Source organism: Pseudopipra pipra, chromosome 1 (genome assembly GCF_036250125.1).
Source record: "Pseudopipra pipra isolate bDixPip1 chromosome 1, bDixPip1.hap1, whole genome shotgun sequence".
Classification (NCBI taxonomy): Eukaryota; Metazoa; Chordata; class Aves; order Passeriformes; family Pipridae; genus Pseudopipra; species Pseudopipra pipra.
The window spans coordinates 137531939-137554193 of NC_087549.1; the positions used below are offsets into that span (position 1 = coordinate 137531939).

General features: G+C 41.8%; 2 protein-coding genes and 1 long non-coding RNA gene across 12 annotated transcripts in view; 2 read left to right on the top strand and 1 right to left on the bottom strand.

The window, feature by feature from the left end:
• The window catches only part of ARMC3 (armadillo repeat containing 3), a 57958-nt gene extending 55776 nt beyond the window's left edge, over positions 1 to 2182 (top strand). For 9 of the 10 annotated variants that reach the window (XM_064635243.1, XM_064635287.1, XM_064635304.1 and 6 more), the window contains 2 exons: positions 306 to 468; positions 1933 to 2182. In XM_064635243.1, coding sequence (XP_064491313.1) covers positions 306 to 468; positions 1933 to 2142 — 373 coding nt within the window. In that variant the 3' untranslated portion in view covers positions 2143 to 2182. The remainder of the gene's footprint in view (positions 1 to 305; positions 469 to 1932) is intronic. The other variant, XM_064635296.1, reaches the window with a different exon arrangement.
• LOC135402291 (uncharacterized) lies at positions 456 to 11111 on the bottom strand. The gene is made up of 2 exons (XR_010425073.1): positions 10989 to 11111; positions 456 to 1053 (listed from the first exon to the last, which is right to left on the bottom strand). It is a non-coding gene; the product is annotated as an uncharacterized LOC135402291 (long non-coding RNA).
• MSRB2 (methionine sulfoxide reductase B2) lies at positions 11111 to 21521 on the top strand. Its single transcript, XM_064635317.1, has 5 exons — positions 11111 to 11211; positions 12567 to 12673; positions 13654 to 13730; positions 17633 to 17780; positions 20460 to 21521. The coding sequence occupies exons 1-5, from the start codon at positions 11112 to 11114 to the stop codon at positions 20565 to 20567; spliced, it is 540 nt and encodes a 179-aa protein (XP_064491387.1). The 5' UTR covers position 11111; the 3' UTR covers positions 20568 to 21521.
• The last annotated feature ends 734 nt before the right edge of the window (positions 21522 to 22255 follow it).

Below are 22255 nucleotides of genomic sequence, written 5' to 3' on the forward strand. Positions count from 1 at the left end.
ATTGATGATTTTCTCTGAGGACTTCATGCCTATACTAGACCTCTCCAGAATCTCTTCTGGCAGTTTTTGCACCTTGGTTTAGGTCTGTGACAAATTTGAATGACCTGAGTTATGGTTATCTATATTTATAGTAAGCATATTTAAAATACCAATTACTGAATTAAAAAAATTAAGCAAACATAGAGGAAGTATTAGTCTCATATTTCATTCACTTACTGGTTGTATACATTTCATTTTGCTACATTTTTGTGATAAATACAAGAGGAACTGTCGATGTAATTGATCCCGGTATGCATTTGGAACAGGTTTGTTGCAGACAGGATGGGTGGCTCTATTGAAAGAGACAAACTACATGACTTCAGCTGGGAACTTCACATAAGTGAAATAGAATTTGAACTGAAATGCAACGTTGTGCCTATCGGGAAAATCAAAAAAGGGACGTTCTATCACAGGGCTTTACTTTTCAAGGTACATTAACATTTATTTTGCAACATAACATATTGATTTTAAATGGATATTCAAAACTATACTTGCATCAGTATAATACCATATTTTTATTTCTGTAAATCTTTTGTATACGCTTTAGTAATTTTTCACCAGCAAAGTTGATTTCCCAGTGAATGAAAGCCAACATTGCCTCTTTCTGTAAGCATTCTTGTTGTCATTAAATTGTCTTAAGTGATATGAGCAGAACACTTGATAAATGGCAAAAAGCCAAAATATTTGATTTGGAGTCAAAACATTTTACGTTTTCTGTAAACTGTAGAATATGAATTATGCAGCTTCCTTCTTTTTCCATGCTGCAAATGTAAACTTGTTGGGACAATTTTTGTTTGGTATCTATCCAGTGTTCTATGATAGTATATAACAGCTTTAATCTTAGAAGTTCACAAGCATTAACTTCTGGGAAGTTTCATTTCTTCTTTCTTCATGTGAAGATATACTGGTGCAGTCTGGTTATCTGTCCCATACTTTTTCCTTAGCTGGATTTTTGTCTTTCTTGGATGGAAAGGAAAAGAGAATCAAGGGCCTAGCACATTGAGCTGGAAGGACCTAGGAAAGAGCACACAGGAGAAAGAGCACAAACCTAAATTTATGGTATCCATTGGGAGAGAAAGTTCCCAACTTATTTTATGAATGGTCTGAGGTTGTGAATTAATTATCCTCCACTGTCCTAAGAAACCTTTGTAGGGAACAGATCATCTCTTAAAGCCACAGCACTCTAAGCAATGGATATCCTTGTCCATTTGTAACAAGTTAAAAATCTTCCAGGACTTCATTCCTTCACAGCAGATGCATGGTGAGAAAGCAGTTTTGTAGCTGGAAACCATTATAGGTCTGTCTGTGATAGTGCAGCACAGAGGAAAGGCAGGTGTTTCATCTAGCAGGCACTTGCCTTGCCTTTCATTGCTTCCCACACTTCCAGGGCTGAAAAGCAAGGAGTGTGCTTTGGAGCGAAGCAAGAGTCCTAAACTTACACTGATGAAAATGTTACATTTTTACACTTAATATTTCATATGAGCTATATGTGTGCAGTGGGCCTACACCTCACTGCTTCAATACACTTCAAAATATTCAGAATTAAGTCTTCCAACCAGAAAAAAAATATGGCTGGATATTGTGGGTGTTGCACTTCATTTGAGATCTAAAGGACTGGCTGATAAACAAATGTATCATTATCTGAAAAGAGTTAAAATTAATATTTCTCATAATGTGCATTGAATACACTCAAAATAATATTTAAAAGCCTACACTTTCTAAGCAGAATGAACAATAAAGGTTTGCACGCTTGAGAGGTTTATAAAGTCTGTTTCAAGGAAACACTTCACTTTTAAGGTATTTGTTTGTTTTTTAAGCATCTCTGGGCCTTGCTGTATATCATAGAAGCTCCATGGATGAACTGTGATTAACTACTACTTCTTTCATTTTTAGGTGATAGCGGACAGAATTGGCATTGGCTGTAGTTTAGTTCGTGGCAAGTATAACAGAGCTTGGAATGAAGTTAAACTGGTTGACGACTTTCCCAAGGGAATAGCTGGGCTTCTGCTTCCTCCTCAAGAATATATTGTAGATCTAATGTTTGAGCCAGGCTTTTTGATCAAACAGGGAAGTGCAAAAGCGGATCAATACAAACGTATTTAATCATCTTGACAAATTTCACCAAATAAATATTTTAAAGATGTTTGCAGTGCTGTATTTTTGAAACACAGGGTTTCATATCCAACTATCAAAAATAAGCATATCTGGTATGTTGTCTTAAACATTTAATTAAATGAATTTTTGGTATCCAGCTTTGATGCTTAGAAATTTTGTTAAATTTTTTTGTACTATTTTAAGACTAAACTGTAAAACTATAGATTAAAATTTGGTAATCAATATTTGTTATGTGCTAACATTAAATGCTTATTAAATAGGTTTAGATTATTTCCAATACAGTATTTTTTTTTCTTATTTTCCTTCTACTCCCATGCACATTTATAGAAACTACTTGTCCATGAAGCAAGAAAATATGACATCTGGTGAAATAACAAGTCACCTAAAAACAACTGAACAATTTTTGTGTGAAATAACCCAAGAAATGAGAATTAGAATGAAGATAATGGTACACTTTCAGCCTCTGTAGAAAACATCCCATATATATTTCTTAGAACTTGGCAGAGTTAATATTTACAGATAATAAGGTACTCTAGTTGAAAGTAAATACTGTTTGTCCTGGCACAGGGAAGAGAGATGACTGATAAATTAATTCGTGTGATCTCTGTTTAAATTCTTTATTTTTCACTGGAAGATAAAATGGACTCTGAGAAGGCAGCAGTTTTAGACAGGGAATTTGTATTTCTTGCAGCCTTGGGTAATGTGGTGTTGCTGAAGTGTGGTGATGCATCTAAGAGAGGTAAAATACTGGCTACAGCCAGTAACTCCAGTAAACACTTCCTGGTGAAACTGTCAGGAATGTACTGGAGTATTTCAGGGAGCACCACTATGAATTGAGTTTACCGTAGAAAACTGAGAAAATGCCCTGTACAGCAGTTGGGCCAGTGCAGACAATGTTTTACAGAACTGAATTTCAGAAGACTTTCAGAATGCAAACAACAAGGCATTTACTTCCTGCCCACCAAAAATGTGACTTAAAAATTTGTTGTCTGTGTTCATTTAGTTTTTTAATGTTTGCATAAGCAGAACCACTTGCATTGACCACTTTAGATTGAGGAGGTTTGTATCTGTTGTATTCATTACTGCTTATGAGCATGATCCCACCACTCCCCCTCCTTCCTCCTCTGACATGCAGCATGATTTCCTGGTAGCCCCTGGGGAACATTTTATCTTTCTGTTGTAAATTCACTTATATGGCTGCATGCTCATTTTTTTACCTTATGTTCAGCAGCACTCTAGACATCAGAAGGAAAAAGAACTCTGGAAACAAAATGCATGCTATGCTGGTAGAACTGAGAGGAAGGTGAGGATGTGTTTCTTATCATTGCTATGTAGCAGGTAGGGGGATGGAAGGTCATATGCTCTCCCTGACAGGTATGACTCAGTATAGACATCTACAACTTTGAAAGGGCAGTAAATTGAAGTAAAATAAGAATTAATTTCCTGCTAGCTATCATTTTGTATAGTTTTCTTACATTGGAATTTCATTATTTTGTATTGGAACCATAATGTTAAAGTGTGACTTACTGTGTTTGAGGAGGTCTTGAAAAGAAAGCAATTTCTGTTGTTTCTGATAAAAGTCAATATGGGGGGGAAAAAGACAAAATGCAGTTTTTAAAAATAAAAATTGGGAAAATTCTACATATATAAGCTCACTTTACATAAAATAAGTATCTAAACAAATAAAACCATATACTGTACCCTGCATTGTATAATGAAGAATTTGATGATCCAAAAATGTTGGATGAGGGTTGTTTCATGTCAACTCAAAATTTTTAGTTTTGAATTATCTGAGTTCTGTCACTTCAAAATTGTAACACATTTGGGTGTCAGAAATAAGATCTAGGCAGAATATAAACACTACAATCTCAAATTGTTACTCTGAAAACTGCACTTCAGTTGTTAAGTAAGTCAAGAGATGCCACACTTTTTTATTTAATGTTAACCAAGGACCTGTAGCCGTGCCCATAGCTCCAGTGAAGAATTCCCCCAGGCTTGAGAAGCACATCCCAGCTCACACTCATTCCAGAACTGAAAACAAAATGTTTAAACATTTCTACAAGGCTCATCTGGGTGCATATTCCCAGGACATGTCTAATACACTATTTGGCTTGGGCCATGCCTGAGAGAATTGATCACCTTCCTCCTTTTAAGGAGCAGATGGAGAAGGGCCTCATATTTCGTTTTGCAGGTTATGCAAGATCTCTTTGCCTATTTTAGAATAAGGGACAAAACAGGCTCTTCAGCAAAAGACTCTACTAGAAAGTTCAGTGCCATTAGGTTTTCTGTGGAGGTCTAGCTGTGACCAAAATTCTTCCAGTCTATGTAAACCTTTAGAGCTGTCCACTGCTGTTCCTCGCTCCCTCATCCACGCTGCATAAAACTCCCAAAAGTAACAACCCCCTCCATGGGCTCCATAGCACGTAACATGTTTCCTTTCTGTGGTGCCAGTGTTGTGCAAGTTTGCTTTAAAACATGGTGCTAAGTTCTTGTGAAGCAGAAACTGCTCCAAAATCCCTTCACCCTTCTGTTGCAAGAAAGGCTAAGCTAACTACCCAACCAGAGACCTCAGTGCACGCTGGCTGGTACCACAGCTTGTAGTCTCACTGTTCCCCATTTCTTTTTTACTGTTTTCTCTTGCCGTTTCCAGGAGATATTCCTAGATTGTCTTACTGTTTCTGATACTCATCTCTTGTATTTTCTAATCTACATCCTGTCGTGGTTTAAAACCAGCCATTAGCTCAGACCCACATAGCTGCTTGTGCTCTCCCCCTCTGGTAAGGTGGGGGAGAGAATCAGAAGAGGAAAAGTGAAAGAACTCAGTTTAATAGCTAAAGCAAAAGCTGCACATGCAAGCAGAGCAACATAAGGAATTCGTTCACCATTTCCCATGGGCAAGCAGGTGTTCAGCCATCCCCAGGAGAGCAGGGCTCCAGCATACATAACAGTGACTTGGGAAGACAAACAGAATCCCAGAATCAGGGAGGTTGGAAAAGCCCTCTGAGATCATTAGGTCCACCATGTCAATTAGACCATTCTAAGTGCTGTGTCCTGTCTTCTCTCAAACACCTTCAGGGATGGTGACTCCACCACTGCTCCACCACCACCATAAATGCCATCACTCCAAACATCCTCCCCCTTCCTTCTTTTCCCCCCAGTTTATATATGGAGCACGATGTCATATGCTATGGAATATCCCTCTGATCACTTGGGGTCATCTGTCCTGGCTGTGTCTCCTCCCAGATTCTGGTGCACCCTCAGCTCGCTCACTGATGGGGTGAGAAGAGGAAAAGCCCTGGGCTCTGTGTAAGCTCTACTCAGCAATAACAAAAACATCCCTGTGTTATTAATGCTGTTTCCAGCACAAGTCCAAAACACAGCCCCATACCAGCTACCGTGAAGTAAATTAAGTCTATCCCATTCAAAATCAGCACACATTCTTCTATAGATCAGCAGTGCTTCCTAGCTATTAGGATTTGAAGAAAAAAAACCCCACGCCATACCATGCTTTTAATTCCACTTTAATACGAATTTCACTGAAAAAGATGCTTTTAGTGACAGAGTTTGAAAGAAGATTCCTTAAAGGCCAGGTGTCAAAAAGATATTAAAAAGTCAAAAGGTTTTTCAAAATGCCAAGTCATTAGTTTTAATTGGCATTAGGGAACAAATTATGAAGGACTGGAGGTCTACTTAGTGTCCCAAGATGTAACAGATGTTGGTAATGATATCTAATTTCCAAAGCTGGAAAATTCTCTGACAAACAGGCACTCTTAAGACACAGTTTATCCACGGTAGATCATGCAGAAGAATCATGTGCTGTGAGTGCCAGTTTCTTTTCATTACACTCTTTTTGCTGCAGACTTCTAATGTAATTAATGGGAGCTGCAGTACCAAAGTGCCCCATCAAACTCCCCCACAAGCTGGGTCATAGCCTTTAGGGGTGCTGAAAGCTCTGCTGAAGCTGCTGCAGACCCAGGGCACAACACTTCACACTGTTAAGAGGTGCTGGTTCAGGAGGATGTACCACATAAAAAAATATAGGACCAAGATATTACTTCTTGACCTCTTAACTTGTTCAAATACATTCATTTTTAGTAGAACATTTCCAGAGGACAGGTGCTGCCAAGAGGTCTTACTCTCACAACACAAGTCAATCAGAACTTGAATTCCCAGTTAAACCATTTCTGCTGCTGGTGGGACAGTGGCAGTACAAAAGATCTGAAGGTCATTCGAAAGCAGGGAACGCACACACAGCCTCCTGCTTTCTGCTTATCTTCTAACAAAGAGCACGACAGTGAAGGTGAGTCAGCAGCATAAAACCAGTGGGTGACTCTTCCAGAAGTGCCTGCATCTAAGTGAAGGTAAGATGGAGGAAATGCAGACTTTGGGGCAGACTTTAAAGAACATGATTTTGTCCTTTCCCTGAATAAAAAATTCATTAAAAATAAACTTGGGGGCTCACCTATGACAGAAAGAAAGAAGATTCATAACTTCACTTATGTGAATCCCAGATTTAAAAATACATCTAAGATGAATGACTGGGAATAAAACTTGTTCTGGTGAGGCCTTTTCCTCAGGAATTCCCGTTTGCTGGGAAAGAGGCAAACTCTGTTATCAGGGAAGTCAGTCTATTGAAGAGAGCCACTTCCCCAATCAGAGTGTGAAGCATGACATTTAAAATTATTAAATTTTAATCATTTATATAATTAATCATATATATAATAATTAAATCCTTTATATTTTACTTTTTTATGATGCAATCATGAATTAGCTTTTTCTGCATTTGTAATGAGAGGATAGAACAGATGGTCAGGGCTTAGTTCAGGGTGTGATAAATCCATTAAGATAACCTACAGAAAGCTGCTGCTATGGCAGATGCTGCCAAATAACTGTTCGTTCAATGGTCTGTTCAGGCTTTGGGTACTGGGTGGAAGAACCATCCCACTTCTTCACTACCTTGAGGTACAAGGGATAGGAAATCACACACAAGACTGTGGAATGTATTATTACTGTCTATGTGGCTCGAGAAATTTGGATGGTATGATATAGGGGATGCATAGGGCAATCCAGGGAAATAGCCTGGAGTTGTTGCTTCCCAATAGCTGCCCCTGCAGATACATATAGCCCATACAGGCCTGTGTGTCTACTTTTAGCTGAACCAATGGCCCAGTTGCAGAGTAGAGTTCTCTAACAAGGAGTGATTGCAAAATATCCATTTCACTTTGAATTCATGCCTTCGCTTGTTCTACAAGACACTTCTCAAAACATTTAAGATCCTAGAATAATTTATGCTGGACTGGACCTAGGGAGGGCATTTGGTCTAATCCAACTCAAAGCATTTGTCACAGTGGACCAAACCTGTAGGTCCCTTCCAACTGGAACTATTCTATCTTGTTCTGTTCAAATTCCACCCTTAGACTCCTGCAGAAGGCTCATGCTTAAGATAGTTCACCTATTTTTTTTCTAAAAACAAAAGTCAGAATAATCAGGTATCCTATAACTTATAATTAGCAAAAAGATATATTAAACCATAAAGCAAGCAAAGCAAGAAGTTGTGTGTTCATTATTTCTGATGATGTCTTTGCCTGAATCACATCAGACTACTCTGTAAATGAATCTAAGCAGAATCCCTGGGTCAGCTTCAGGGAGATCCAGAGCTCTGTTCAGTCTCTCTGTGCCTCTGGAAACCAGCAGTACCCTTTTCTGAGGTGCTTTGACAATTGAAATTTTGCTGAAATCCCTCTCCATCATTGGAATTCAGCACCAGAGCATTACCACATATCTTTGGATAGCATTTGCATATGAAAACAGTATCTCCACATACCAAGAGCTCAGAGTTTTCATCACACCTGAGTGGCTAGGAACTGGCTGTGGAGTTGTATCAAGTCTATTAGAGCAGAAGGAAGACTCTGCTGAGGAAGAATGTGGAGTTCCTGCGATATCTCCTACAAAAGCATTAAGGATTCTGTGGGGGAAAATGGAGCCCACCACAGATGCAATCTACCCCTGAAGGGCTCATGCCAGTCCCCTGTTCTTCATTCCCCAGAGACCTGGGCACACAGTATCACTACATAGGACAGATCCAAGATAAATTCTTGCATGTTGAGTTCCCACGTGTTTCAATGGGAACATCTCATGGGAGGGGACATACATTAAGTATGATAAAGTGAGCAGAAGAAAACTGATTGCATACAAATACATACAAAATAAAACCACCACAGTTTCAGTGTTTTCTTCCATACGTAATAATGTTGAGGGGCTTTATTAACAAAAGCTGCGTAAGCAGAGGTCTGAATTTGAGCAGGGTTCATCTGACTTCTTCACTTCACTGCTTCCTGGCTGACTGCTCGGTATCTGCCAGTGTAGGCATTATGTGATGCTCTGCTTGTCCCCAAAGCCATCAGTCAAGACAGAGCCTGGGCTGGGAAGTGGTTAGAGTCCGAATAAATATTAGCAGGATAGTCTGGACCGTGCCTGCTTCCCTCCTACTCTCGCCTTCACCCGCCCACACACACACTGCTGCTGCTGCCTCAGCACAGAGTAACACTTACAGGAGGCGCTGAGAAGCTTCTCCCCCATCTACACACATCTAATAGGACACTGTGTGACCCCTCCCTGGATGCAGCTTATGTACACGCTGGAGTCAGGTGACATTTTTAACAATAAACCTGCTGAACTACAATTCAGGGAGAATTTACTTGAAAATTTACATAATGTAGCTAGGGGAGACTTTTAACTGCTTCCCCTTGTGCATAAGGAAAAAAAAAAAAGGGAGAAAAATTAAGTAACAGCCTAATTGGCTTTTATAACAATCTATGGAGAGAAATGCAGGCCGGATGTCTGCCTAGCTACACAGCTCGGTATGTGCTGTAACTATGGGAGGCAATATTACAGGCATGACAGGACAATGATTTGGTTTTTCAGGACCAAAGATCTGAAAAATTAAATACCTCCAGCCAGGGGGGTTGTTTACCACTTGAGGAAGGCCTGTCATGCTAGTTTGGATGAATGCAGGTCAGGCTTCTGCTGGAAGGAAAAAGGGAGGATCTGCTTTGCCAGTGCACCACCTCAAATGTGGATCATGGCTGCTGGGATGAATGGGATCTGCCTCTTCCACCACCACCCTCATTTTAATCAAGGCGTGGTTTGCAATGAACTGAGTGACTGAGGGGATGATGAAGCTTGGGCTGATGTGCCTGATGCCTTCTGCTCCTTCTGTTCTCACTGCTCCCCTAGGTGCACGGCCCAGGTGCCTGCTCCCCTCCTCCACAGCCCAAGGAAAATGGCACAGCAACAGACCTGTGTTGGTTCTGTTCCCACTGCCTCAAAAGTGCTGCATTTTGGGATGATACCCTTAACAGCCACAAGGAAGATACTGACGGTTCGTTTTTTATTTAATTTTGTCTTTAAAAAAATCACCAGTTAAATCAATGTCAATTACATGAAAACATGCAAGTTTCAGGACTAATCACTTTCTCTCACCCTCCTTCATTTCCCACATACTTCAGGGAGAAGTCCATTGATTACCTGTCCTCCTCAGCAGCAAACACAACTTGAGATCAAGACCAGGAATGTGAGGGAAATGCCTCTTTTCCACAGTTGAACTGGAGACAGAGTGACACCATCGCCTGCCACCATTTTCCAGACCTAAGCCATTTGCCAGAACTGGGGGAGTGTCAGACTGGCTCTCTCCTCTCCAAAGGCCCTCTAAAATGTACCATTTCCCTCCTAATGCATGGCTAAATGACTGATATAAGATGCCACAGGGGTGAGCAAGAAGTGGTTTGAAAAGACCTTTGATTGTTACTTCCCCAAATGGCCGAACGTGGCAAAATGTTGTCCCTCTGCCACAGCACGGATGCTGCCCCCTGTGAGCACCAAGAGCCCTGGCAAAGCCCTCTCCTCCCTGCCCAGCAGCACTCCTCTCCTAACATCCTGAGGACTCACAGCCATCGCATCTCCAGGATTTTTCTCAAGGTACTGTGGCTTCATTCCACAGTGTCTTATTACACAGGACAAAACCATAAACCCAGTGTGTGCCCCCTCTCCTCTACTGCAGCAGGTAGTGAATGCAACCATCTATGAGCCTTGCTGATATCCATCTTTTGGTGCAATACTTCGTGGAGCCAAGCAGAGGGAGTAATTAGAGCCTGGTACTGATCATATGTGGTGCTGGATGTCCTCAGCTGCCTTTGAACTCACTGTCTTAGACATAAGGATGGTTCAATAAATGTGTATATACAGGACTGATCACACAACACTATTTTTTTAGCTTTGATTTCAGAATTAGGCTAGAAGAACTAGACTAAAAAGAAAGCAATTTCCTATTAAACACCATTATTAGTTCTGTTATCCAATGCAATCAAAACAGTTCCTTCCACATCCTTCAGAAATGATGATCCAAATCAGAAATGGAACTATTGGGGGAAAAAAAGCAGACAGTAGCATTAAGGCTTAACCTGGAAAACTAACTTGTGTTTAGGTTTACCTTTAAAGGGCAGGAGGCCAAACTAAAACACACGTCCTACTACAGGTATATTTATAGACCAAGTCAAAGCAGCTGTGACTGCAAATCGCACCCGCTAACAAGTACCCCTCAGACAGCACAGCACCTTCGCCATCCCTCGATCAGCGAGAGCAATGCCTGTAACGTGCATCCAGGACAGCAAGAGCACTTGGGCATGCAAGCACCAGACTTGTTCTCCTTAAAAACAACCTACAATGGCTGCAAGCAAACGCCTCAGCAGGATTTTGTTATATTTATGGCTGCAGCGATTGTTGATTTTTTAAGCTGGTCTCTTTGCCTCTCGGTAAGAAGTGATCGAAACCTTTACCTGCAAATGCTGCATCGGCATTTAAGCGAGTTCTTTACTCATCGCTTTTATAAGGTCTGACTGCTCAGGCGGAGCGCCCGGATCAGACGCGCCCGGCGCGTTGCCCAGTCCCGCCCCCCGGACATGGCGGCGCGGCTGCCCCTGAGGGCGCTCGGAACCCGCGGCCTCCGCCTCGTCCTGCTCCGCTCCGGCGGCTGCGCCCGCGCTGCCCACAGGGGCACAGGTACCCCCGGGGCACGGGTGCCCACAGGGGCACAGGGACCCCCAGGGCACGGGTACCCACAGGGGCACGGATATCCACAGGGGCACAGGTGCCCCCCACGGATATCCACAGGGGCACAGGTGCCCCCCACGGATATCCACAGGGGCACAGGTGCCCCCCACGGGTATCCACAGGGGCACAGGTATCCCCGGGGCATGGGTATCCACAGGGGCACAGGTATCGCCGGGGCATGGGTATCCACAGGGGCACAAGTACCCCCCACGGGTACCTCCGGGGCACGGGTACCCACAGGGGTACAGGTAACCCCCACAGGGACCCACAGGGGCACGGGTACCCAGAGGCACAGGTAATCCCCCGCCTGGAGCTTGGGAATGGGGGGAAGGAGCAGGAGCTGCCCTGCAAGGGGAGGGCATCCCCGTCCTGGCTGTCTTCTGGCCGGTTAGCACGCTGTAGGTTTTCATCTTGAACTGGCCGGCTAAACTCTGGGGTTTTTGGTTAAACTATAATTTTCAAATTCACACACACACCCCCTGCCAAATCTCACCTCTGCGTTGCAAGAGATGAGTGCAGGCAAGCATCGCTCAGGAGCTGATTTTTTTTTGAAGATCCTGTGCTGATGGGAGATAGGCGGGGAAGTAGTTCCCCACCTCAGACTTTTTGATTAGGAAGGTATTAATCTATTTTACTCGCTGTTTTTCAGCCAATCTATTAATTCTTTGCCAATTCCATACCACCATAAATGTTCTACATGATGTGTACAGACTCACAGGAGGCGTTGCTGGAGTTTTGCGCTGTAATGGGTGACTTCTGCCCTCCTGTTGTGTGTCCCTCACTTAACTACAGCCCCTTTCTCTTGGTCTCTAGGTGTTCCTTTCTCCCAGTGCTCCTTCTTAGCACTGCTTTTCATTGGGGCCTGTGAAAGTCGCTAGTCTTCAACAGCTCATAGATGAACATTAGTTCTGGTTTCTGAGGGTTTCCAAGAGACAAACTCCAAACCTTTTAGTGATACCCGGGGATGAGGAAGGAGCAGGAGCACTGCACGAGCAGTTATTCCAAGCCAGAACAGAAGGCTGTGCAGGGAGAGTGGGAGGTATTTTGGGTCATAGGTGCCTGTTTCTATTATAAGCCTTCCCAAGTGTTTTGCTGGAGCTGCTGTCTAGATGTAGCACATCAAATGGAAAGCAGATGCAATGTCCTGCATTCCCCCCTGCTCATGTCCCTGAATTGCTCGCTGTGCTCTGTCTGTACCCATAGAAACTTGGGGAGAACTAAGATGATGATGGAAAGCATCAACACAGTCTAAATTAAAATGGTGTTAAAAATAATACAAATTATCTTTCTACATCTAATTGAAGACAAAGGGTCTCTGACTAAACAAGCTGAAGCAAGTGCTGCTACAGACTGGAAAAAAAAATTGACTCCGGAGCAATTCTATGTTACAAGAGAAAAGGGAACTGAACCGGTAAGCAAAGGCACTAATGCTGTCCAAGCGTAAACCACCTCCTCTGCCTGCTGGGCTGAGAAAAACCTGCTTTGGGGAGCTGTGACCAGTCAGTTGCTTCACAGGATTTCCCCTGCCTTCCTGTTGATGAAAGTTAGACTCATTATACTGAATGAGGTGGATTTTGTTCTGACACAGACTGGTTTGAAGATGAAAAAGCTTCTGCATTCTTTTTATATTTTGTTGGGTTTTTTCCTGGGATGCTTCGCTGCCAGCTCAGCAGTCTGTGTGGCAGTAGTGGAGCCTCTCCAGAGGGGAGAGAAATTGTATGTTTGTCCTGTAGTCTCCTTTTTTTGAACACATATAGATTAGCCATGGAAATATTATACATAGCACTCCATTCAAGAGATGGGTTATCCCTCATGTGCCAGATCATCCACCTACCTTGTCCCTATACTTTGTTTCCTTCTGTGATGGAGGCCATGTAGTGTTGTGGATGGAGCACTGACATCCACAGCCCAGAGCCAGGACTTCTGCATGCATGGATCATGCACCATGGGATTAAATCAGTTAACTGCCCAAATTCATATCTATAAAATAAGGATCTGAGTTCCAGACCATGCAGGAAGGAGGAGAGTCCCTTTGTAGAGCCACTTTAAAGTTGTGGCACTCCATAGCAGAGCCATGGTCTTTGGGATCCTGCACATTTCACCAGTTCCTCGGAGGTCACGACTCCATCCCTGGTACCTGGATGATTTATGCATCTGACTGGTTTCAAGGTTTCCGGGGGTAGGGGGTAGTCTTTCTTCACTATTAATCCAAAGGCATCCTCCCCTTCATTTCTTTGGGCTGCTAATGTTTGTTCTTCAAAGCCCCCCTGTGAAGCCTTCTTTTTATGGTTTTTCTCCTGTTTTGAATCTGATTCCTACATGCTTGTTCCAGATGGTGAGCTTTCAAAGACCTGCATTATTAACTTCTCTTTTTTCCTTCCTTTTTAAAAGCCATTTAGTGGGATCTATCTGAATAACACAGAATCAGGAATATACTACTGCGTGTGCTGCAATGCCCCACTCTTCAGGTAACATCCCTAGGATTTCATAGTGTCTTTAACAAGCCCTAATTGTGGCAGGAGGGGCAGTGTCTTTTCACGAGCAGAAGTGAAAAGGAGGAGAATGGAAAGAAGGACAGTCCCTACATATGAGACCTCCAGGATACCTGTGTTGATACAAACACATGGTTCGCCTTTTCCTCGAGCATGTGAGGGTCTCCAGTGGCCAGCAGACAGTTGCTACTGTCTGTTTCTCCTGCCACACACTGTTCTTTTGGGTTGATAATAATTCTCTGTTTAAGAGATCCTTAAACCACAGGCTGCCACAAATTATGTGTATTTGTGCATTAGTATCACTGTGTGTTTGCTCTGTTCTTGTGCTCCTCCAAAGTCATCTTCTGCCACTCATGCTGCTGGGCTATGGAGACCTTTGGTCTGCCTTTGTTTAGCTGTTGTGATGGTCTTATTGCTGGGTCCCTCACACTAGAGCTAAGACCCCCACCCCCTACTTGTTCCTTAATTGAATTCCACTATTCCTACTTTTTTTTTTTTTTTGCTTAAATCTACTTTTTAAACCTAACTGCAAATGACTGTGCTGTTAACCCCAGTGCTCTTTACAATACTATATATTTTGCAACTTCATTAACATCTAAGTAAAAGGAAATAGAGTGCCTTGGAGTAGTGGGTGTTCTGTTCTCTGTAACTGAACCAGAAAAGACAGTTTCTTTTGTTTTTGTTCTAGAAAATAGCCCTTTTTTATTATTATTCCCAATTCAATGAAATGCAGCTGATATGCCCATGTTTCTGAAGACTTTAAAGGATGCATCACAAATCAGAGCTTCAGATGGGAAGCTGAGGAACAAGAGATCTGGATAGTAAGAAAGGAGGGGAAAATGTAATGGCTGTATTGAAAGTAAACCTTAAGTAAGCAATTAAATGGTAAAAATGGAGGCTGATCATTTTGAATGGTTAATTTTTCTTTGACCAAGTGTAGAAAACTGTTGTTATGCAAGTATGCATTTGCTTAAATGTATCTTTTTCTGTAGAGGTTTGCTAATAAACACTTTTAAATAAATTTATTTCCAAAGTTCCAGCATTACAAAATATTCTGAAGACAAATACAAAACCTAATAATACCTCTGGAAAATTCAGATAAATTAGAGACATTTTAAATTACTAAGCTGTGGAAGAGTTCCTTCAATTCCTTCAAATTTGCCTTCAATTTTGGCATCTTTTATATTAGACAATAGGTATTGACAGATCAACATGAAGAGAGACAAGCACTGGAGGGAATTGCTTCTGCTGCTAAACTAGTAACAAATCGACAATATAACCAAACAGTCAAGCTGCTTTTTGCACTATCCAGCTCTCAGAGAATATAAATACTTTTGTTTAAAGCACAAGATAATGCTGAGCCTCACAGACAAAAAAAATAAACTGTCAGAAAAAGAACCTCGTAAGAAAATTTGAAATTATTAAATGTGCAAAATGGTCCGAAAATATATTTTCCATCGATGTATTATGTTGTGGAGAACACTAAAAATGAGAGGGGGAAATGGTATAGGATAAGAGATTCATTCATCATATTTATTTCCTAGTCCATTAAAAATGTCCTTTCTTTTTCAAATGCATTAGATCATTAGCTACAGGTAAACATGAAGTATTTCTTCCTTTCTTTGAAACATGTGTGTATACATTTATACCAGAATTTATTACCTTCTGCTACCAAATATTCATTTGAAAGAGTTGGAAATACATGGAACAAACCCCTAACTTTATAGATAGCAAATTGTGGTGCTTTAATTAAACCTCAAACCTTCATCAAACCATAAACCTACAGCTGAGATTCATACAGCAAAAAGCACTTTTTAGAATTATCTGGATTCCATCCAGGATGACTGAAATAGGGATCAAAGTAAATGACATGTGCTGGAGGAATGGCGTGTCGAAGGCTAATCTAATGCATATGTTTAGGGAAAGTCCATTTATCCATAAATTAAGTGGTGAAATACTTCAAAGGACAAATATTATCTTGAACAGCAATATTTTTGGGTACTAAAATGTTTCTATTAGGGAATCTAAGTGATATTACTGTTAGTAAAACCACACAGAGGCCATTTCTGTTGAGAGCTAATTTAACAGCTCAAAGGATTGTTCCTTTAGCAGTGGAAAACATCTACAATAAACTTAAGTATTGTGAGTGACATGTAAGGGACAGAGTCAGTCAGGGTCAGATGCAAAACCCACACAGCATTAAAGACCTTCCGTGACTCTATGGGGTTTTAGAGAGGATCTTTGTATCTATGTATGAATACACATAAGGACCCCTGTGTCAAAAAAATAGAGTTCTAATAAAAAGGAATCAAAACAGATATATGTCAGGGAAACTCAGAAGTCTTGTACAGATATGTGTTCCCCCAGGTTATTCTTGTGGTGGCTGGTAGGCAGTGTTAATGTGGTTTTGTAGCAGAGAAGGCAGGCAGCCCTCTTTGGCTGAAAAGAAATAGTGCTGGAGCCCTAAGGACCTTCACATACAAAGGCAGAGTCCACAAACTGCATTTTCTTCAGTGCAGCCTGCTTCTGTACTGTGTCCTGTTTCTCTCCAGTTTTATGGAGAGGAGGAGGAGGAAGGAGAGCATTTCTTATGGGTATTTGTGCATTGATGTAAAGGACTAAGCAACAGCCTTCACAAAAAGTAGCCTTTGGTCATTCTGTGGTTGCAAATCGTCTTTTATTTCCAGAGTTGCATTGCTCAAAGACAGTGCTGTACAGATGATTATAAAATCCATGCTGACGCACACACTGTTCCTTGGGTTGGATGTTTTAAGCTTTTTGCCTAGCTTGTTTGTCTTGTCTTTTTAAAGGCACTGCAATCTATTTTCAGCTTTTTCTTCACTGTGTTAATATCCCACCAGAATATACATGATATACACTACATACTTTGTTTTAAACTCAGTCTTAAGTAATGGACTAATCCCCTTGACCAAGAGCTGCTACTGGTGTTGATGTCTCCATCCACCACTAGATGCCAGTAAGAGCATTGAGTTTGTGAAACTGGGAAAAAAATCGAGAGGAAATGGTTGAGGTGAGTCTCCAGCCCAGTTATCTGAGAAGTATGTGAATCTATCTTCCTTTCTTGTTCTAGCTCAGTCTAGGTCCCTCTTTGATAGGAGAAAGTCCATGTTGCTATTAAAGCTTGCGCAGTTTTAAGTAGGAGGGATTATCTCAATTCTGTACTAAATCCCAAAAATATTTTCTGATTGTGTTTTCCAATACACTCTAGGTTTTAATATGCAGCTAAACAGCGTTGGTCATCCTAGATGTTAACAGGAGGCAATCCACAAGTTGACAGTGTGTAATACTGTTTCTGATTATTGCAGTTATCTCTTGGGAAAAGTAGATCTTTGTGCTGTGAAGATTTCTCATGGGTTGATTGATAGTTTGAGCAAGGCTCTGTTTGATTTTCCAAACCAGCTTGATGGCTGACTGCCAGACAAAGCCATCATCATCAGGTGTGAGCCTGGTCTGGTGGGCCAACCCAGCCTTTGTCCGTTCTTCGTTTCTTCTTGTAAACTTTCTGAGATTGTGCTATATTGGGCCAGGCTTTGAACTGCAACTTAGTAGGTGTGATTCAGCTAAACACCATGCTCAGTTGTTGGGAAAACCCTTTTCCAAGCTTTATGAAATGCCAACCTGTCATTGAAATAGAAACAGTGAGGCAGAATCTCCTGCTGTGGGCTGATCGAGAATTCCCTTTGGAAAAGAGTTTCCAGCACAGTCTGATGCCAGTGAGAAAACTTCTACCGTGCCAAATATTATTAATAGTGGTACAAGACAGGAATGAGGAGAAAAGCCAATGTTCTTAATAGAAGCAGACTTTTTTGTAACATCTCAGTTATTAATTAACAAGAAAATCTGGTTTCCTCTTGTAGCTCAGAAAAGAAGTACAATTCTGGGACTGGATGGCCATCGTTTTCTGAGGCTTATGGTACTTGTGGCAGAGATGAAAGTAATACCAATATCACGAGACGACCAGATAACTCATTGGGATTAGCTAGAACTGAAGTTGTCTGCAAACAGGTATGTTTATTTTGAAAACAATATGCAAAGACACAGATCTTAACAAGTATGTTTTCTTTGTGCCCATGAAGGAATCTACCTAAATACAACAGTGAGAATTACAGTATCACTGGAACCATTCTGTCTGACTTCTTGGTATGAAACATGAGTAGAGTATCAAATATAGGCAGTCAGTTTGGTGGGAAGAAAAGTGTCTGACTGGGGAAAGTAGTTGTGCAAGTATAGCCAAGGGCTGAAAATTTAGACAGAAAATTTACTGAAAGGACCTCAGGTGCAATGCAGGGTGTGACAAGAGACAGTAGAAGAGACTGAGATAGGGACCATGCATTTGGCTCATCACAAGGACAGTTACTCCTAGTTCAGCTGCAAAATATTTGCTGAAGATGTTCTTAAAATATGCAGAGATGGACATAATACAGCCTTACTAGGTAGTGAGTTGTAACCTGCATATCTTCCTACAGTTGGTTTGACATTGGGGAAAATACTGTTTGCAGCTGTTGAAGCTTATTACTCTTTGCCCTGCATGGTGGTGGCTGTGCCCTGCATCTCCACAGCTATTTTCTGTGGATTCTCGTGGTTCACAGAAGCCACCCTTCTATTTTTGATAGCTGTTTTGACTCCCTCAATCATCTCTTTTCTGGACCAGAAAGGTCCAGTTCCTTCAAATGTTTCTTTTTATGCAGTGTTTTTTAGTGTCCTGATCATCCTGTTGCTCTCTTTTGCATTTTTTCCAATTGACCCTTTTCCTTCTCCAAGTACAGTGCAAAGCTGGACATAGTGCTGCAGCTGGGCCCAGCCTGCATCAGAGGTTGGGGGCTGTTCAGGTGTTTTGTAAATGGTGTTCCTGTCCTTACACCTTTACCTTTCCACAGCCCATGACACACAGTTGTTTCGGGACATGCTGCAAAACCCAGGTCCTTTCCTAGAGAACTGCCACCCCTAACCATTTCTTCCCAACTCTGTACCTGTTGATTATTTTTGTTATGGTATAAAAGTATGCAATTGAGATTGATGAATTGCATCTTGGGTTTGGTTTTTTATTGTCTGTCTGTGTGTCTTTTTTTCCCAAACTGTTAAGATTGTAAATGCTGTCCTTCAGTGTGCCTGCAGCCCTTCTAGCAGGATTAGGTACATCTGCAAACGTAACAAGCATTTGCTGCAGTCCATTATCTCGGTAGAGTTCAGGTTTGCAGCAATATGCAGCAAGCCTCTTTCAAGAACTCCATCTGAAGCCAACCTTCCAATTTTATAATGAGCCACTGATAGCTATACTGAGTCTAATTTTTTTACATCAGTTATTTGGAGGAGGGAGAATCCTCAGGTAATCTATGAGAGGGACCTACAGTGACTGCCTTAATTGAAATTTTCATAATATATTGAGAAGTCTAGATACTTCCAGTTATTTCTTTTATACTTTCTGGCACTAATACCTTTTTGACTTCCTCTTCTGGAATCTGCTTGTTTGGGGGGCAGGTATTTGCCTGCTGGCCAGAGGTGATTACTCCTGGTCGTATTACTAGTATCTCCCTAAGAGTTCCCCCCCCCCCCAATTCAATAGTGAATTAATTATAGAACTTTCTTAATTCAGGATAGCACAGTAGGTACCATCATAATGGTAGTCCATAATTAAAGTGGTAATAATGCAATAATAATGGTTTCCAGTCACCAGGGGTGTTCCCCAGGGTTCAGTATTGGAGCCAGTCCTACTTAGTATCTTTATTGATGATCTGGACAAGGGGATTGAGAGTATCCTCAGTAATTTCACAGATGACAGCAAGTTGGGTAGGACTGTTGATCTACTGGAAGGTAGGAGGGCTCTCCAGAGGGATCTGGACAGGCTGGATCAGTGGGAAGAGGCCAGTGTTACAAGGTTCAACAAGGCCAAGTGCTGGATGCTGCCCTTGGGTCACAACAACCCTGTGCAACTCTACAGGCTGGGGGAAGAGTGGCTGGAAAGCTGCCCAGCAGAGAAGCACCCGGGGGTGCTGGTCAACAGCAGCTGAACACGAGCCAGCAGTGCCCAGGGGCCAAGAAGGCCAGTGGCATCCTGGCCTGAATCAGCAATAGTGTGGCCAGCAGGAGTGGGAAAATGATTCTTCCCCCTGTACTTGGCACTGGTGAGGCTGCACCTCCAGTACCATTTTCAGTTTTGGGCCCGTCAGTTCAGGAAGGGCATTGAGGTGCTGGGGCGAGTACAGAGAAGGGCAGCGAAGCTGGTGACGGGTCTAGAGGGCAGCTCCTATGAGGAGCAGCTGAGGGAGCTGGGGGTGTTCAGCCTGGAGAAAAGGAGACTCGGGGTGACCTTATTGCTCTCTACAGCTGCCTGAAAGGAGGGTGCAGCCAGGTGGGGTTCGGTCTCTTCTCCCAGGCAACTAGCAATAGGACAAGAGGACATATCCTCAAGCTGCACGAGGGGAGGTTCAGGCTGGACATCAGGGGGAATTTCTTCGTGAAAAGGATTGTTAATCATTGGAGTGGGCTGCCCAAGGAGGTGGTAGAGTCACCATTGCTGGAAGTGTTCAAGAAATGACTTGGATGCAGCACTGAGTGCCATGGTCTAGTTGACAAGGTGGTGATCAGTCAAAGGTTGTACTCTGATCTGAGAGGTCTTTTCCAACATAATTGATTCTGTGATTCTGTAATAATGCAATAATAACATGGTAATAATTTCTGTTGCAGTGTGACGCCCATCTAGGCCATGTGTTTGATGATGGTCCCACACCTTCTGGGCAGAGGTTCTGTATCAACAGTGTTTCATTAAACTTCAGACCAGGCTCTGGTCAGTGAGAAGTGGATCTCTGTGGCTTACAGAATGTCCTTTCTCTGCTTGTACAGCATGCTTGTGAAAAAATCTCATGCTTTTAATATATAACCCAAATTTTAGTACTTATGCCATAGTAGCTTTGTTTTCCAGCTATTTGTTAATAAAATACATATTTTTGTCATAACTCTTTTGCAGTCTGTCTTTCCATGGTTAGTGTGATGTTTTGATCTGCTTATTGTATTTTTTAATTAAAAAAAATCTGTGCAATATTTCACTTTAATAACTTTCATCATTAACTGTATTGAGGCTGCTGAAATGACATGCTCTCCTGAAACTGACTGTCTATTCTGACCAGTAATTGTGGCACCCAGGAACACAGATATACATGGCTGATCATGCCACAGCTTATACTTCTGTAAAATCATCATATCTTTCAAAAAAGAAGCAAAAATAATGTGAATCTTCAAATAAGGTTTGGGGGTTTTTTCCCCTCTACTGTGAGAGACCTTTAGCCAAGCCAAGTGACTTTTCCATGAACCCACAAAAGCAAAGTCCTGAAGGAGGGCCTAATTAAAAATATTCCAGGCAACGGAGCCGGTGGAGGCACTGAGTCTTTTTTCTTTAAAATCAATTATTTTGATTCTGTGTCCAATAGCAGAGCTGAAATAGGGTTTGCTCCAGGAACATTCTCTTGCAGCAATAATATGATAATAATGTAATGATATGTGTAATATTTCCAGACTTCTGTTATCATTTATGTATTTCAGAATCCAAAAATAAAAATGAAGGTGAACTTTACTGTATTTGGGGAAAATAAGTCAGCATCAAAAAACAGGTTCAGTAAAATTATGCTTTTGCTGAAAACATGCCTTGTCTGTTCTTCCTTGTACAAGTTTGTAAATACTTCTGTATTCGCCCAAGCATTGTCATTATGGTTTGCTCTAACAGAAAAATAAATCCTATTTTTGTTAAATTGAGCTTTCCTGCTTTCAGATTTTTTTCCAGAGAAAATAATCTCTGAGTCAGAACATCAGCTTCACTAAACTGGCTGGGTTTAAATGCTTCCCTGCTGAGAGTTACTAGGCAACATCTCATTTGGCTTTACCTATAACAGACTGTTTCCATTCTCCCCACTTTGGTTGCCTCAGTAATAAAAAGGATGTGTTCATTTACTAGTGTAGTCTTAAATCTTTTCAACGGACCTCTATTGCACTGAATTTACTTTTAGTCTTTCTGTCTTGGAGCTCTGCAGTTTTCCATTCTCCTGTACTTTCTACAGGAGAACTTTACAATTCCGTAACTTTTAAAAACATCAGAGACAGCGATTGCTACAGCCAACCTACACCAGAATGGCACAAAGGCCACCAGAGGTGTGAAGCAGCTTGAATGAAGCAGAACCTTGCTGGCTGCTGGTTTTACGTAGTGTCACAGACGGTGAAAGTCACATTGTCATCAGAGATGTCTGTTAACAGCAACAGCATGGTGCTTGCTGGGCCTGTGCTGCACCGTGCTCTGCCACACACAGGTGCCCTTGAATCCCCTCCTGCTGTCCCCTGCCTGCTCTGACCAGGCCATACATGCCCAGTCTGCTCTCAAGTGTCTTCACAGGTTGTACAGAACATCTTCGCATGCTCTGAATTCATGTGCCCTCACATACTTTCATCTGCTATTTGCTTTTCTTAAAATCTATTGCAAAGCTACCGGAAAGGAT

Coding starts and splice junctions, on each gene's coding strand:
- MSRB2 (XM_064635317.1), top strand. CDS start 11,112: ATGGCGGCGCGGCTGCCCCTGAGGGCGCTCGGAACCCGCGGCCTCCGC. Junction 11,212..12,566: donor CGCTGCCCACAGGGGCACAG/GTACCCCCGGGG, acceptor ATCTAATTGAAG/ACAAAGGGTCTCTGACTAAA. Junction 13,731..17,632: donor TGCAATGCCCCACTCTTCAG/GTAACATCCCTA, acceptor TTCCTCTTGTAG/CTCAGAAAAGAAGTACAATT.